The following is a 14,483-nucleotide window of genomic DNA, read 5'->3' on the forward strand; positions in this document are numbered from 1 at the left end:
ATAAACAGCGCCCTCAGGCGGCGTTGCTGATAACAGCACGGTTGTATCATCTCAGCTCTCGTCGTTTGGCACTACAGTAATTCTGCTGTGGTCAGCTTTGCCCTCCGTCCAAGTAGACCTTGTTATGCCTCTGGTCATCGCAGGACGTTTGATATCTGGATAGATCAATCTGTGATTGAATAGCAGTCCTTCCTGCTACCTTCGTACTTTGATTCAGAAGCTTTGACCGGCTGCAGTACCGACAGTGATTAATAAAGTTCACTTTTTGTCAATGCAACGTAAGGGGAATTAACAAATCACCTACACTATGCAGCACCATCGATTCAGTTTAAGAGCAACTTTATTAATAAAAATGGACTGGCAACACTAATCACTTTATCCAGATGAATTCTTGCATTGTACCATAACAGTACTTTTTATATTGTTACAAAACAATTTTTCAGTATCCTTTTCGGCAAATTTAATTCAGGATCCAGAAGCTTGAACACATGTACCTTTGCCTCAGGTACATGTACTGTATACTAAGTTCAAACATATATGTTTTGAAAATACTTGAACAAATACTACGACCACTCTGCATGGAAGCTTGGAGTGATGTAGCTTTAAGACTGTTGTAGCTTAGACTCACAGATGACGTTTTCCGCCTCTCATGACACTGGCGGCTACAGGCGCTGAGACAGCTAGCGGTTGAGCCGAAATAGAAGGCAAACATCCAGGGATATCTCGAAAATTGAAATGCGGTTTTCATCCTCCAACTAGGCCCCAAGAGACCTTTCTAATGATACCAAGTTTGGCTGACCGAAACTTGAACCCTACGTTACAATGGCGCTAACGGTTACAGGCAGCGAGCGGTTGAGCCTAAATAGAGCGCAAATATACAGGGATATCTCGAGAAGAAAGCATCCGATTGGAGTGCAGTTTTTATCCTCCAACTAAACACCAAGAGACCTTTCCAATGATACCAAGTTTGCCCGAACTTGAACCCTACCTCACTCGATTATTAACTTTAGAAAAGGTGTGGCTTTTCGTCTCCATATGCTTCCAAAAAAGAAGTCAAACCCAACCTGTTTAGAAATAGCCAACACTAGTATTAGAGTAGAATATTGTTCATAACTGTTCATTGTCACTTGTATATTTACAATATTTATACCATGTACTTGCAATTAGCCCTCGGGCACGAACTTGCAAATACGGTTACTGTAACTTCTTCATTAACGTTACCGTACAACAGCGACTCTTGGCGACATCCTTGCAAACGGCAGGATATAAAATCCTGGTCCCATGATGCCATGCGCCCCACCCTTCCGCCATTTTGGTTCCTGTAACGAGACCGACCGAGCCGAGCCGAGCGCTCCGCGGTAGCCTTGTATGTAGGGCGCCGAGGATCACTTTTCACACACCCCCAGTCCATTTAAGGTAGGTCATAGCGTTAAGTGACTTCTTCTCTACTATCTAAATTCTTTTTGACTCGATAAGTTGTCTTAAACCGTTGATACAGCGCCATTTCCCTGTGAGTAACACCTCTCCGTTTTGCTACTCGGAAACATGTAACAATTTTTTGGACGGGAAGCCCTGGAGATTATAATATAATTCATCCATCAATCTCCTCGGCAGACAGCTTTAGTAGTCATCGATTTTTTATTCGGCGATTTCTTTCAACAGTCCACCCCTGGGTGTACTAAACTTATGACCCATATAGGGCCAAAAAATGATGTCTGTGTTTATGTGGTGAGAAGTGTGAAGAAAAAGTGACCGTTCTGTGTTGGGTGGGACATATCCAGTACTAACATAAAATCTTTCGCTTCCCCTCTCCAATTTTCCAGACCCAAACATTTTAAAGATTTGTATGTAGATTAACAAATCCAACGGTTGGTTGGTGCCTACAAAGGCAAGTATCAACGCTCTGAAATCAACACATAATTTATTTTCACAGGTGTCAAGATCAACAGTTCCCATTCATTACCACATTATCGTGTAGCTGACAAATAAACATTCACTAAGCTTTGGTCTTTTTATGTCTAACATTTCTTCAAACTGCGACATAAAGCTTCATAAATAATTCAGAAGTGGTCTGATTCTGTGTTATCTTCGCATCACCATGAATTATGGTCATTCACTAGAGGAGGAACTGTTTTGGCCGTTAGTGGATAAAGGAAACAGAGTGTTGCCATTGTTTGGTGAAGTTTAATGTTTCCCTTAAGTAGTTGGTATTGAAAAGTTGTCATTTCTTAGCAGATCTAGGTATCGGCATTACATTTGAATAAGGTCTATACGTATGTTGTTTCTAAAGAAATAGTGCGTAATGTTTCTTCTGTTTGTGTCTTTGTCTTTGAGTTTGTTTTCTGTTCAAAGGATATTAGGGGATAAGAAAATTATTTGATGACCAAGATGTTTTGTTTTGTAGCCTGAGTATCATCCGTGGTACCCAGGCTATTGTTTTGTGTTTATGATAGATAAAAAGAATGGAAACTTAAAGTGACTGTCTTGTACTGTCAGACTGGTAATATCTGGTACGTAGTTGTTCTTTTGTCAGATTTCAGCAGAGGGAAGCCAGGTTTTTCCTCGATGAATACCAATGATTGATTGAATGAAAGTCCTTTATTTGACAGTACCATCCAGTGACAATGTACAGGTCATTGTTACAATAAACCATTATGTGTAAGTTATATACTAGTATATAAGCCAAACATACAAGGATGCCATACATCACTATACAGGAACAAATCTTTGAAGTGAACTAGAATGAATGGTTTATTTTGACAGGATAGAATTGCAAGGTACATACTTGTAGCAGCAAGGAAACACCAAACAGGAGGATATCATACCTTAAATGTTAGCTCAGTCAATAATGTTGTAAGAAATACTTTGAGACAAGACTTAAGCATAAGCAGGATTTCTCTTTATTTCAGTAATTAAGACCAGTGAATTGAATTTGGGAGAAAACAAACCCCTAACTTCCTGGTGTTATTCCCAAAACACATTTGGTGAACTTGCAATGATAAGGTTATTGATAGAAAGCCAGATGGAATATCTGACAAGACGTTTGCAGGAATGTTTAGGAGGTTGGAATGCAGGACATCCCTTCTGCTTCCACCCACACTTTTCCTCTTGGGTGTGTTCAATCATTACTCCCCATAGAGAGGTCAGAAATTCAGGCATTCCAGATGGGGGAATGGGTTCTATATCTACAAGAAGAGTATGTACATGCAAGGAAAGAAGAAAAAAAATGACATACCTACAACTACGCCTTTAATTTTCTTACAATGTTTACGTCTAGAGTTGTTGTTACAGGCGTGAAAATGGGTATATCCTTATCATGTTGGTAAGCAAAAACAATACAGTGTAGTACATGTACATAGGTTTTCCTGTTTTTTTCCCTGAGTTTACAGCTTGTAGAAAAAAATGTCCAAACTGTTTGGGTTGTGTTTGGAGATATCTATTGTCCATGTGATAAGCTGGATGTCATTGTTGTCATGTCTGCGACCCCGCCCGACGACCCCTCCTGGTTTGTCAACACTCACACAGGTGACTCATGGGGCCGAACCATTCAAGGACCAAAGGGGGAGGGCAAAGTCTGATACTGAAGTATGGTACTGTAAATCTTGAAACATTCATAGTTGTTTTATTCTCATGGTTTTCATAGTAACCTCTCCATCGTTATTTCACGAATATTCTAAAATCAAGACCAAGTACAGTATTACTAATGTTTAAAAAACAAATTTAAATCACCTAGAAAACCTCCTTTTCCCTCTTACAGTGAAAAAAGACAACTGCAAAAGTAAATGAATCTACAGTATGCAATTTTCCAATCATCAATCAATAGTTTTTTTTTCTTTTTAACTGTGGAAATGTTTCCTTTGCCTGAGGGAGAAGAAGAGGATGTGCACTCTGTTAGATTGATTGTATTGTCTTCTATCTGTGTTGCTGTAGAATTAATCATGGCTGTTGAGTTACTGTAAATGCGTTTAGGTTCGCGGGGGATTTAGTTTTGCGGTAGCAGGAAAATGGATTGTTCGCGGTGGTTTTAAGTTCGTGGTAGTGCCATAGACTGTAGTATCATACTATAAATATTACACAAACACAAAACCACTGCAAACATTTCTGCTTTTACAGTAGCTTGTGATATATGAATCATATAAAAAATATCTTTAAGTTTCTAGGCTGTTGAAAAACGATTATTGGCTTCTCTTTTCTTTAGGCCATTCGTTTTATTTGGTATTTTCTCACTTTCTTTTACCAAATAATATCATCAACAGCACAGGATCTGTGCAGTTCTACACAAAATACAATCCATAGGGAATTGTCAAGCTAAAAATACAGAGTTCGTTTTGGCTGTTAATCTGATTGAGGATAGACCCAGGCCACAGGTTGGTGGGTTATAGGATCATTTGATTTGCACCATGCCAGTGGCTTGTGTGTTTTGTGTACATGAATAATTCAGCATGTCTGATTTTTCCCCTCGAGTCAGTTCCCCTGACACAGATGGGTTTGATCATCCAGGTGTCTGGGCTTGATTGGTTGTGTCTGGTATTGTTCTTAATAATGTATAGTGACATATGCTGGCACAGTAGTAACAGTAGTGCTAACAGTGTACTGTAAATGTGTTTACTTTCATAGTCATTAGTGGTTTAATTTTGCATTAGGAAAATAGAGAATTTTGTTGTTTTATATTTGCGTGTGAAAATATTCTATAGTACTGAAGTAAGACATTGGAAATGCACATTTCGCATTGTCATGAATTCAAGTTGGAGAGGTACCATGTAAAATGCAAAGATGAAATCATGGCGAAAGATATGGGGGGACACACCCAGTACCAGAGTACTACTAGGACTGAGAAGTCACAAAAGGCAGTCCACTTGCCGTTTCCAATGCTTGGCAATTTTTGCTAGCAGCCAGTATTACATGTACAAAGAATGTTTATTTATGTTAAACATTCTGAATGCTAAGGTATCGTTCTTGTGACCAAATTTGTATTCGTTGCTGTTGGGCTGGCTTTGTCTGGTGAGAGAATATTACTTTTCATGACAGGCAGAGCCAGCGTTCTGTACTGTAAACCTGCAAATGTCTCCAGTGATTTTACGTTTCCACGACTAGTTTCTCTATCCAAAAGCATCATTCCCCAAACATTTGTTCAGTAGTCTGATCTTTGTGCCCACTGCAAACACTGGGAACGCCTCCTTTTTTCACCCAACCACGAAATAAAATCTCTGCAAACATGCATGAAGTTACAGTAGTCAGGCGCCTGATTACATTTTCCATGATTTATTACATGTCCAATTTTCTATCACTGTATCAGGAAAACAAACCTACATCACATGTAGACATGAGTCAGACTATGCTGTCTGGGATAGTCCATGATCTGAATGAAATTTTCAGCACAATATTTACTGAAAATTCCAAGCCTTACTAGAAATAATAAAAATTTCACTTGCAGTCTTGTCGGCCATCCATAGCACCAGTCTATGGTGGACCAAGGGAATACTGTTACTGTAAATGCATAAATGTTCGCGGTGGATTAATGTTCGCGGTTTTCGCGGTGACCACTGCACCGCGAATTTAAATCCACCGCGAACATTTTTCTACTATGGTCTTAGATTGCAGTCTATGGTGTTACCGCGAACTTAAATCCACCGCGAAAAGTCATTTTTCCCGCTACCGCGAAATTAAATCCCCGCGAACTTAAATGCATTTACAGTATTGCAGACTCATCATTGTTTTTATGGCTGTATTATTGGTGTGTTATTGCAGAGGTCAGGTCTGGTATAGCAGGTCATCTGAAATGATGGGTTGATGGAGTAGTAGATAGTATGAGTAGAGTTTGTTTCCAGGAATATTGTTATCAATCTTCTCACTGTGAGGCTGCTTTGTATAAAGGAATAAGAGGCAATAACTTTGTTTCTTTTTTTATTCAGGTTGCTGTCGAGACATAGGCATTTTTTTAAAAATTTGCTTTCAGACAGATAAGAACAATGTGGCACTGCATGTACTCAAGTTAGGAACATATTTTAACAGTGCTACATACAAGATACAGACAGAAGGTAAAGGTAGCACTTTTCCTCCAGACCCATTTTTACACCTGGGTGAAGTAAGGAAGGTCAGGTATAGTGCCTTTCCCAAGGGCACAACATCAGGGGCACGGCGGGTATCGAACTCGGCACCTTTACTAGGTTTCGAGCCCCACTCTACCAGTTACACCACACATGACACCAGACATAGTGGTGGTATTTGAACCATGGCTTGCAAACTGAAGCCTTTGAAGATATGAAAATAACTGTTTGTTTGTTTGTTTGTTTGTTGTTCCCAGGTTGTATCTAGCTGTAGAGACGTAGAGTCGGACCATGGCTTCCAAACCGAAGCCTCCGCAGATATGGAAATAACTGTTTGTTTGTTTGTTTGTTGTTCCCAGGTTGAATCTAGCTGTAGAGACGTAGAGTCGGACCATGGCTTCCAAACCGAAGCCTCCGCAGATGGCGCTACACAAGGTCATTATGGTGGGCAGTGGTGGAGTGGGCAAGTCTGCCCTCACTCTGCAGTTCATGTATGATGAGGTAGGTGGTGTGTGTAAGACATAAAAGAAAAGCATTTGCTGTTGTTATGCGCAGGTTCTAGCAGATTATGTTATCTACAGAAGCTTTTATTGTTTTCTATAGGAGTCTAATCATCTATTCTAATGTTATGTGTAGTTTGTAGAAGACTATGAGCTCACCAAAGCAGACAGCTACAGGAAGAAAGTTATATATAGTCTGTACAAGACTATGATATCTAAAGGAGTCTAATCATCTATTGTAATATTGTGTATAGTTTGTAGAAGACTATGAGCCTACCAAAGCAGCTACAGGAAGAATGTTGTGTGTAGTCTGTGAAAGACTTTTTTAAATCATCTATTCTAATGTTATGTGTAGTTTGTAGAAGAGTATGTTTTCTACAGGAGTGTAACCATCTATCCTAATGTTGTACATAGTTTGTAGAAGACTACGAGCCCACCAAAGCAGACAGCTACAGAAAGAAGGTGGTGCTGGATGGAGAGGAGGTGCAGATTGACATCCTGGATACTGCAGGACAGGAGGACTATGCTGCTATCAGAGACAACTACTTCCGCAGCGGGGAGGGGTTCCTCTGTGTCTTCTCCATCACAGAGCAGGAGTCCTTCGCAGCAACAGCAGACTTCAGGTGAGGACTAGAAAGGCAACATTTTTGCAAAAGTGCAGAAAGTTTTCCCTCTAGCCTTGTGTCAAGCTACTCACATACAGTACTTTACCATTAGGCTTGCCCCAAACCAAAGTAGTGTGTGCGAGTAATAATCATTTATTCTAATGTCATTTGTAGTTTGTAGAAGACTAAGGTGAGGTCAAGAAACGCAACATTTCTTGCAAGAATGTAGAATGTTTTCCCTCTAGCCTTGTGTCAAGCTATTCGAATTCAATACTATACCATTAGGCTCCCCCCCCCCCCAAAAATGAAAAAAAGGCTATGGATTAGCCTGACGAGATAGCCAGTCCAGGTAGACAGCCGAGGTACCCAGGCCTGGTGCACAACCTAGCCTTTTCTGTAGACCTTTTCTGGACACCATCCTGAAATCTTTCACTGATAGTTAGCATTCTTACGATATCTTCTGTGAAAAAGCAAAAAAAAAAGATAAGTGGTGCAGGTAAACTAAAACTGTCTGGTGCAGTTAACATGCATGTAGGTACAGGGTAGAAAAAATTTGAGCCCAGAAGTGTCATCTGTGACGCCTATGTAATGATATTGTTTTCTCGTTGTCGTAATCGCAGGGAACAGATTCTGCGGGTGAAGAATGACGAGAACATTCCGTTCCTACTGGTGGGCAACAAGTGCGACCTGTTTGACAAGAGACAAGTCACGATAGAGACCGCCACCGCCAAGGCAGGGGAGTGGAACGTGCCCTACGTGGAAACCTCCGCTAAAACACGTCAAAATGTGGACAAGGTGTGTCAAGTGTTCAGGAAATGTTGCCTAGTTCTTACCTACTGACATCTACATTTTCACAAAGAAGGGTCGGTGGGGTGGGGGGCACTTCTGGAGTGCATACGCACCAAATCGTTGTAGTTGGTCTGGAAAAAAAGTTAGCAAAAAGGAAAAGCTTTTCATATTGGTGAGGTGACAAAATTACACCTTTGTTCAACGTGTTCTTTTGATCCTTTCTAGTCCATTTTGTGGCTCTCTCTCATTAAAAAGAGGAGAGAATACAGAAGAGTAGTTATCATAAGACAGTATTGATAGTATTAGTTACACTTGTAGGATATGCCATATTCTAGTCTTCTTTATTTTGCCAGCCTCAGTTGCCTCAGTATTTATTAATCTCCAAGCAGATCCTACGGTGGGGTAAGATAGTATCAAAGCTGGCCAAGCAGTGTAGCTGGCCAAGGGGTTGGCAAATGAACGCTCCTTGGCTGGCTGCACTCCTTTGTCATCTTTGATGCTATCTTGTGCCACCACAGGATCTGCTTGGAGATTAAGTATTGATGTGTCAGTGCAGTTACTTGTACTTTTCTTCCTGTAAAATTTGGGTCACCTAATTTTTTAAGCAACACAGCGGAAAATCGAGGTCAAACTTGTTTTGCTAGTGGCAAAAGAGGTTAAGAATACCGGGTTACCACCTTTGCACAATGGAAGATGTTATTTTTTATGATTTGACAAAATTTTCTGTGACTTAAATTCTTTACTAAGAATCTAGGTCATTTTACCTTGATTGATTTTTTTGTGATGAAAATCTATTCAATTGCTACAATGGTTCTTCTTACATTTTCCATGACTTGTTTTGTGGTATCACTGTACAGCCAATCCCTCTTGCATCAGTGTATGTTCTGTGTCTTTTTTTGTGCTTTCGGTATTTGTTGGCCACTAATTGCACTCATGATGTTTCTTACCCCGACTTTGTGTCTTCAATAGTTGTGTGCTTTTTTTGTTGCCTTGTCCGTCTGTTTTGACTTTTGTGTTGCCAACCTGTCAACATCAGCACCTTTATCGTTAACGTTTCTCTCTCACCAGGAAAAAGTCAGATAAAGTTAGTCAGAAAAACAAAATGTGTTTTTGTAAATGTATACCCAAGGCCCATGCTATGATTCAGTATGAAAATAAAAATGGGCATGCAATCAAGTTTGAAATTGAAGAAAAATCACATTGTTATCGCTGATGTTTTTCTTTGTCTAAGAACGGAGTAAAATCTTTTTGCAACCTTTATGCCATCCATTCATTTTGTTAACAGTGAATTGGCACTATCACTAACCAAAACATCTCAATTTTTTTATGTTACCTCATGAAAGAATTGGAATGCAGATTCTGTCCTTGTTTTGTTTTCACATTTCATCCTTCTCTAAGTTTTTTTCATTGTAGTTCTTTCAGTACATGTGCTTCATTTGTAGAATTGAATGCTTCTTAATGTGATGCTATTTTTTTTTTTCAAGATAAAGGTTTAAGATTTAATGTACTTAAGTAGGAGGTTGTTTTCTGGGCACATTTTGCAGTTTATTATTAATTTGAAGAAGACCCTAATATGGTGAACAAACAGATAACAAAGAGACAACTGCTATATAGATAGTATTAATCATTTTTACATCAACTTTGCATGTATTTCAACAGGTAAGGAGGGTTTCTCATATAGTGTAATTTTAGATTTACAGGTTACATAGAATTGCATGCAACGTAGGAAATGTTCTCCACATCTTTTGCTTTTTTTCTATTACGCATGTGGCTGTATGCATGCCTGAGAGGTACTCTACCAACGTTTTCCCTCGCTAGACTTTTGGAGGTTTTTCCTTGATTCTTGGTGCCGGTGGAACTGTATGTATCCTTGTGTTTTCTCCTTTTCTTTCTCCCCTCTGGTGGTCTCCCCCTGTGCGGGCTGCAGGCCTACTTTGATTTGATGCGAATGATCAGGGACAGGAAAAAGGCCAACGGTCCGACAGACAGACAGGGAAACAGGAACAAGCGAGGGTGCCTCCAGATGTAAGGCCCACCTTATGTTCTCTACCCACCCCGTTGGGCGCACCAGCAAATGTCGGGTTTGATACACGTGTTTCTGCAGCTATTCTTCAGCTCACAGCTGCAATCCTCCTTCTTAGTGTCTGTATAAGGTCTAGAATATTTTGTACAACATTTATAGAATTTCAGTGATCAAGAAATCATAAAAATACAAACGGTTTATGTATTACTATGAGTAAATACATGCTCAGTAAAAGGAAACTCTTTAAAAAGTAAGCTATGTATAGAAATATTTGATTTGAACTTTCAGTGGGTATTACATTTGCATAGGACTAAACAGTGTCCAGTTTTTCCATAGCTGTACTTTTCATATAAAACAGTTGTACATATGCTACATTGTAAAACACTGCCTCAAATTGAATTGTATTTACTTTAACTGTGTTGAGTTTGCTGCACTTGCTCAGAATGATAGTGGGAGTAGAAAAATCATATCTATAATAGTATAAAATTTCTTTACTGTATGCATATCCCATCAATATACATGTACATACATACATACATGTAAAGGGTTTTGGGTAGGAATTTTTTTACTTATTACTGTTGTAAAAATGATTGAAATGATTCTAATTAATTCTGACATATCCAGACTAGCAACAAGAAACCCTAGAGTAAGATCTGTAGAAGTGGAGGGAGGATTGCATGTGAGGAAGTAGAAACAACTGTCAAACCCAACATTTCAAAAGTAGCCCTACCAACGGTAACGTCTTACAGATAGTCAGTTCTACTACACTAACATTTTCCCATGGCCTCCAGTTTTCTGTTCTTCCCTTGCTGCTCCTCTCTTCCCTGTGAATGGTTTAGTCCTCTTGTTTCTCCCTCTTCCCTTCTTTACTCTCAGTTGATCTCTATCATTTTGATGATAGAGGGCCTCTCACTGCTGTTTGTTTTGGTCTCACTACAAAGTTTTTTCAGTGTGCAATATAACATACATGTACAATGTATTGGTTAAACTGTGCAGGAGATTCTGTCTGCCACTTAACATTGAAGCTCGTTTGCCTGGTAATATTAATAATCAGATGTGCAACTGTTTTTCTTGATATTCGTCTTAACTTGTTCCTGGTTTAGCTTGATCTGAATACATTTGTACTTGAAATTTGTTCTCATGATGTATGTGTTATGTTGCAGTTCTATGTCAAACTTGTTTTTAAAGTTTGCTTTTCACACTCACTAGTGTCAGAAATTTTCTAGAATGGACTTGTGTTCGTGATGGTATATTGTACTTACAAGCATGTTTTATTTACAGTACTATACTATAGTTTTAGAGAGTAACGTTCTTGCTGTATGCAGTTTAGCAATTCTACGTTATGAATAAAAAAGGTGCAATGTTTCTTTGCTTACATTCTATAGACACATATTTTGTCTTCTCTTGGGAGATACCCAAAGAATGTTTATAGTTCCAAAAAGTTGATAGTTTGTTAAAGGTATAACACCAAGTTTTCTGGTCTGTAGTTCATTCTGATTTGGTTAGGTACAAACACAAGTGTACTTTACCTCACTAACAAGTGTTCTGCATCCGTTCACTGTTCATGTTTGTTTTTGTCCAGTTGTACAACTAACAGGTCAGGAAACTGCTTTCTTAGACTGAAAAGGATGACCAAATTGTAAAAGCACATGAAGTCATCTTAAAAGCAATAGAATGTGAAGAGAGCCCTGTGTATGAAAAAGAGGAATAGGAGGTACATTTTCCTGATGATGTTTTCCTGTGTTGTGCAGGTGTTCTTTGATTTAATGTGCGAGATCCGCGATCGGAAGAAAGAAGAGACTGCCAAGCCTGATGGAAAGAAGAACAAGAAAACCAAAAAGGAGGGGAAAAGAAAGAAGAAATGTGTTATATTGTGATCCTCTTTCACAAACTTTCAATGTGCAAAGCATTCTCCATTGCTAAAGTTTTGGTCACACACCCCCTTTGGACTTTGGTTTGATCCAACTTTCTGTATCCTTGTTCACTGATTGGCTGAATTGGTCAAGTCAACTTTGAAATGGGGTAGAAATGAAGTTGTTGAACAGTGTTACAAAATTGGGATGGGTGTGCCTTTAACACATCGCACTCTGTCTTGTGTGTTACATTCTAGGGTTGCTTTATTCCTCCTGAAAATCTGAACTCAGAATTCCATGGCTTTGTGAAAATTGGCCTGCAATGTTACTCCAAAGAGCTTCTATGTGCATAAATGTGTATGACTGTGCACCACTGTTTAATTTTGGTGGAACACTATGTTGACTATTTTGACAATTTCAGGAGTTAAAGTCAAGTAGGTTTCTTTCTGTACTGAGGTCCAAAATACAAAATAGAACGTTTCTGTTTCTGTTCTTGATCAGTGACTTGTACAAATCTTGCTATGTGACATTTAGAAGTTTGAAATTAGAAGAAAACTCTTGAAAGGTTACAAAATGTATTTCGGAAACTCCTTGAATATTTTCAATTTTGATATTTTAGAAAAAAAGTATGGAATCGTAAAAACTGTAAGTGACTACTATTCCTAAACGAGACTGGTTTTCATAGGTGCAGTCCTTGTATTGGTTAACTAGTACATGTATGTAAATCCCATGATCGTACTCACTGTGTAAGACTATGAATATTGTGGAAAGGCTTTGTCAGATATTCCTGTCAGTTATCATTAAGTCAGCATCCTCAGTTCCATGTACATGTACATGAAATCGAGGTCTAAATTCGACCTAAGTCATGACCATGCATTCTTCCTTGGCTTTGGAAGATCTAAAAGTTTGTAATCTTCTCAAAACCTCTGTAATTACTGTATAATTAATTAATTACATTAATTTACATACAATATTTGCAATCTTAAGTAGCACTGATAATTATGATGAATAATCACTAATTGTATTTATATCACTGTATGAAATTATGCACCTAAAATATTATGTTAGGCTCCTGCTGTATAGGCACAGTAGGTATAGGTCATTGGATATGGTAAATCAAGGAAAGTTTCATCAAGGAAAAGATAAGAATTTTTCAGCAAACTTTCATACTTTTGAAAAGAACTTTGTGGGGCTATATGCTTGAATGCTATCTAGCCATTGTATTGACACCACATTGCCCAACTTTCTGTTGAAATATTGTTATACAACATTGTCTTTGTTAGTGAACATGTAAGTGTTAGGTCACAACAGTAGTGTCCTTGTCTCTTGTCTGATTGAACCTTAAACTGAAGTTTAAGGCTAAAACAAAATATCCAGACTAGATGCCAAGGGCACATATTTGTCTGTTAAGTGTTTCACAACACAGAGCAACATCCAGTTAGAAAATTTCGGGTCCAAAGCACTTTATTGCACTGTATTACTGTACTCGTTGCACAGCTTAAAGAGTATTAGAATCGTTCTATTGCCAAAGAAAGGTTAGCATTATTAGTTAGAACTTACTTGATTCAGTTACTAGTAGATACTCTGTGGATATATGTTGTTTTTCTTTAACCAACACTTTCAACCAACCTAAATGATATAAGATGGGGCAGTGTGCATTGATTTCATTTTGATCAGTGAATACATTATGGTTTTGGCGTGTCACCAATGCACATTTCCTGATTGAGCTTGTTGAACTATGATGGAATTCTGGCAATGTGGGCATGTGGGAGTGCTAATGCATTCCTCAGTTGTACAGTTTTTAATTGAATGCAAATAAAGTATTAATGGCGCTACCAGTACATCTTGTCTGCTTTGGTACTAGAGAAGAGTGTAACATCGTGATGTTAGTGTTTCAAACACTTTAAGTATCAAATGATAGGCCCATCAGGTAACTTCAGCAGGTTACAATGCTTTCAGTTGTTTTAATCATCTAATATTATGCAACCAGCTGCTGGTATGTGCCTGTGAACCTGGATGACCAATATAAGGCCCAGTTCATGATGCAAAAAAGAAAACGGATCAATCTGTTTGGCCTGAAAATCTGGCAGCAAACGGTTTGCATTTTGTGTTCATGATGCAAACTTGCACTCAGCGGCAAACAGTTTCAGGTCCATGAAAAGGCATGGTAATGTGATCTCTGACCCGCTGAGGTTGTTGGGATTCTGCACAAACTATACTTTTCCCTGTGAGGCCACCAACATTGAACGAAGGTACCCAGATGTATTCTGAGTCCACATTGCTTTTGCGTTCATGATTCGCAATTCTGGATAACTAGAAACATTTCCAGATCCACCTCAAAGAGTTTTCAAGAAAAGGAGCATTCATGATGACAAATTTATCCATTTTAGCTTGCCAAACGGATAACACCATTTGATTTTTTTTTTATCATGAACGGGACCTAATGCATACTTTTCTGCCAACACTTGAGCAAATGTCCAAGGACTGCAGGGTTTTACACTTCATGTAACACGTCTGGAGTTATTGGCAACTTAAAGCTGGGCTAACTTGAAGGGATTTATCTTTTAAAATTAAGTATGACGGGTTTGTATTCTGAAGACTGACACAAACTTCCACTAGCAGATAGCCCTTTTTCACAGAACTCTGGCAAACAACGCATAGCCATG

At 38.7% G+C, this 14,483-nt stretch overlaps 1 protein-coding gene across 2 annotated transcripts; it reads left to right on the plus strand.

Annotated features, from left to right (window-relative positions):
- Positions 1 to 1,287: 1,287 nt before the first annotated feature.
- Positions 1,288 to 14,238, plus strand: LOC118423990 (ras-related protein Ral-A-like). 2 transcript variants are annotated; one of them, XM_035832365.1, is made up of 6 exons: positions 1,288 to 1,416; positions 6,407 to 6,548; positions 6,962 to 7,170; positions 7,773 to 7,947; positions 9,869 to 9,966; positions 11,716 to 14,238. In XM_035832365.1, the coding sequence occupies exons 2-6, from the start codon at positions 6,441 to 6,443 to the stop codon at positions 11,729 to 11,731; spliced, it is 606 nt and encodes a 201-aa protein (XP_035688258.1). In that variant the 5' UTR covers positions 1,288 to 1,416; positions 6,407 to 6,440; the 3' UTR covers positions 11,732 to 14,238. The 2 variants fall into 2 exon arrangements, with proteins under 2 accessions (XP_035688258.1, XP_035688257.1); XM_035832364.1 differs by lacking the exon at positions 9,869 to 9,966 and having other exon boundaries at positions 1,289 to 1,416.
- Positions 14,239 to 14,483: the final 245 nt, after the last annotated feature.

The sequence above is a fragment of the Branchiostoma floridae genome, chromosome 10 (genome assembly GCF_000003815.2).
Source record: "Branchiostoma floridae strain S238N-H82 chromosome 10, Bfl_VNyyK, whole genome shotgun sequence".
In the NCBI taxonomy this organism is placed as follows: Eukaryota; Metazoa; Chordata; class Leptocardii; order Amphioxiformes; family Branchiostomatidae; genus Branchiostoma; species Branchiostoma floridae.

Coding starts and splice junctions, on each gene's coding strand:
- LOC118423990 (XM_035832364.1), top strand. CDS start 6,441: ATGGCTTCCAAACCGAAGCCTCCGCAGATGGCGCTACACAAGGTCATT. Junction 7,171..7,772: donor GCAGCAACAGCAGACTTCAG/GTGAGGACTAGA, acceptor TCGTAATCGCAG/GGAACAGATTCTGCGGGTGA. Junction 7,948..11,715: donor CACGTCAAAATGTGGACAAG/GTGTGTCAAGTG, acceptor TGTGTTGTGCAG/GTGTTCTTTGATTTAATGTG.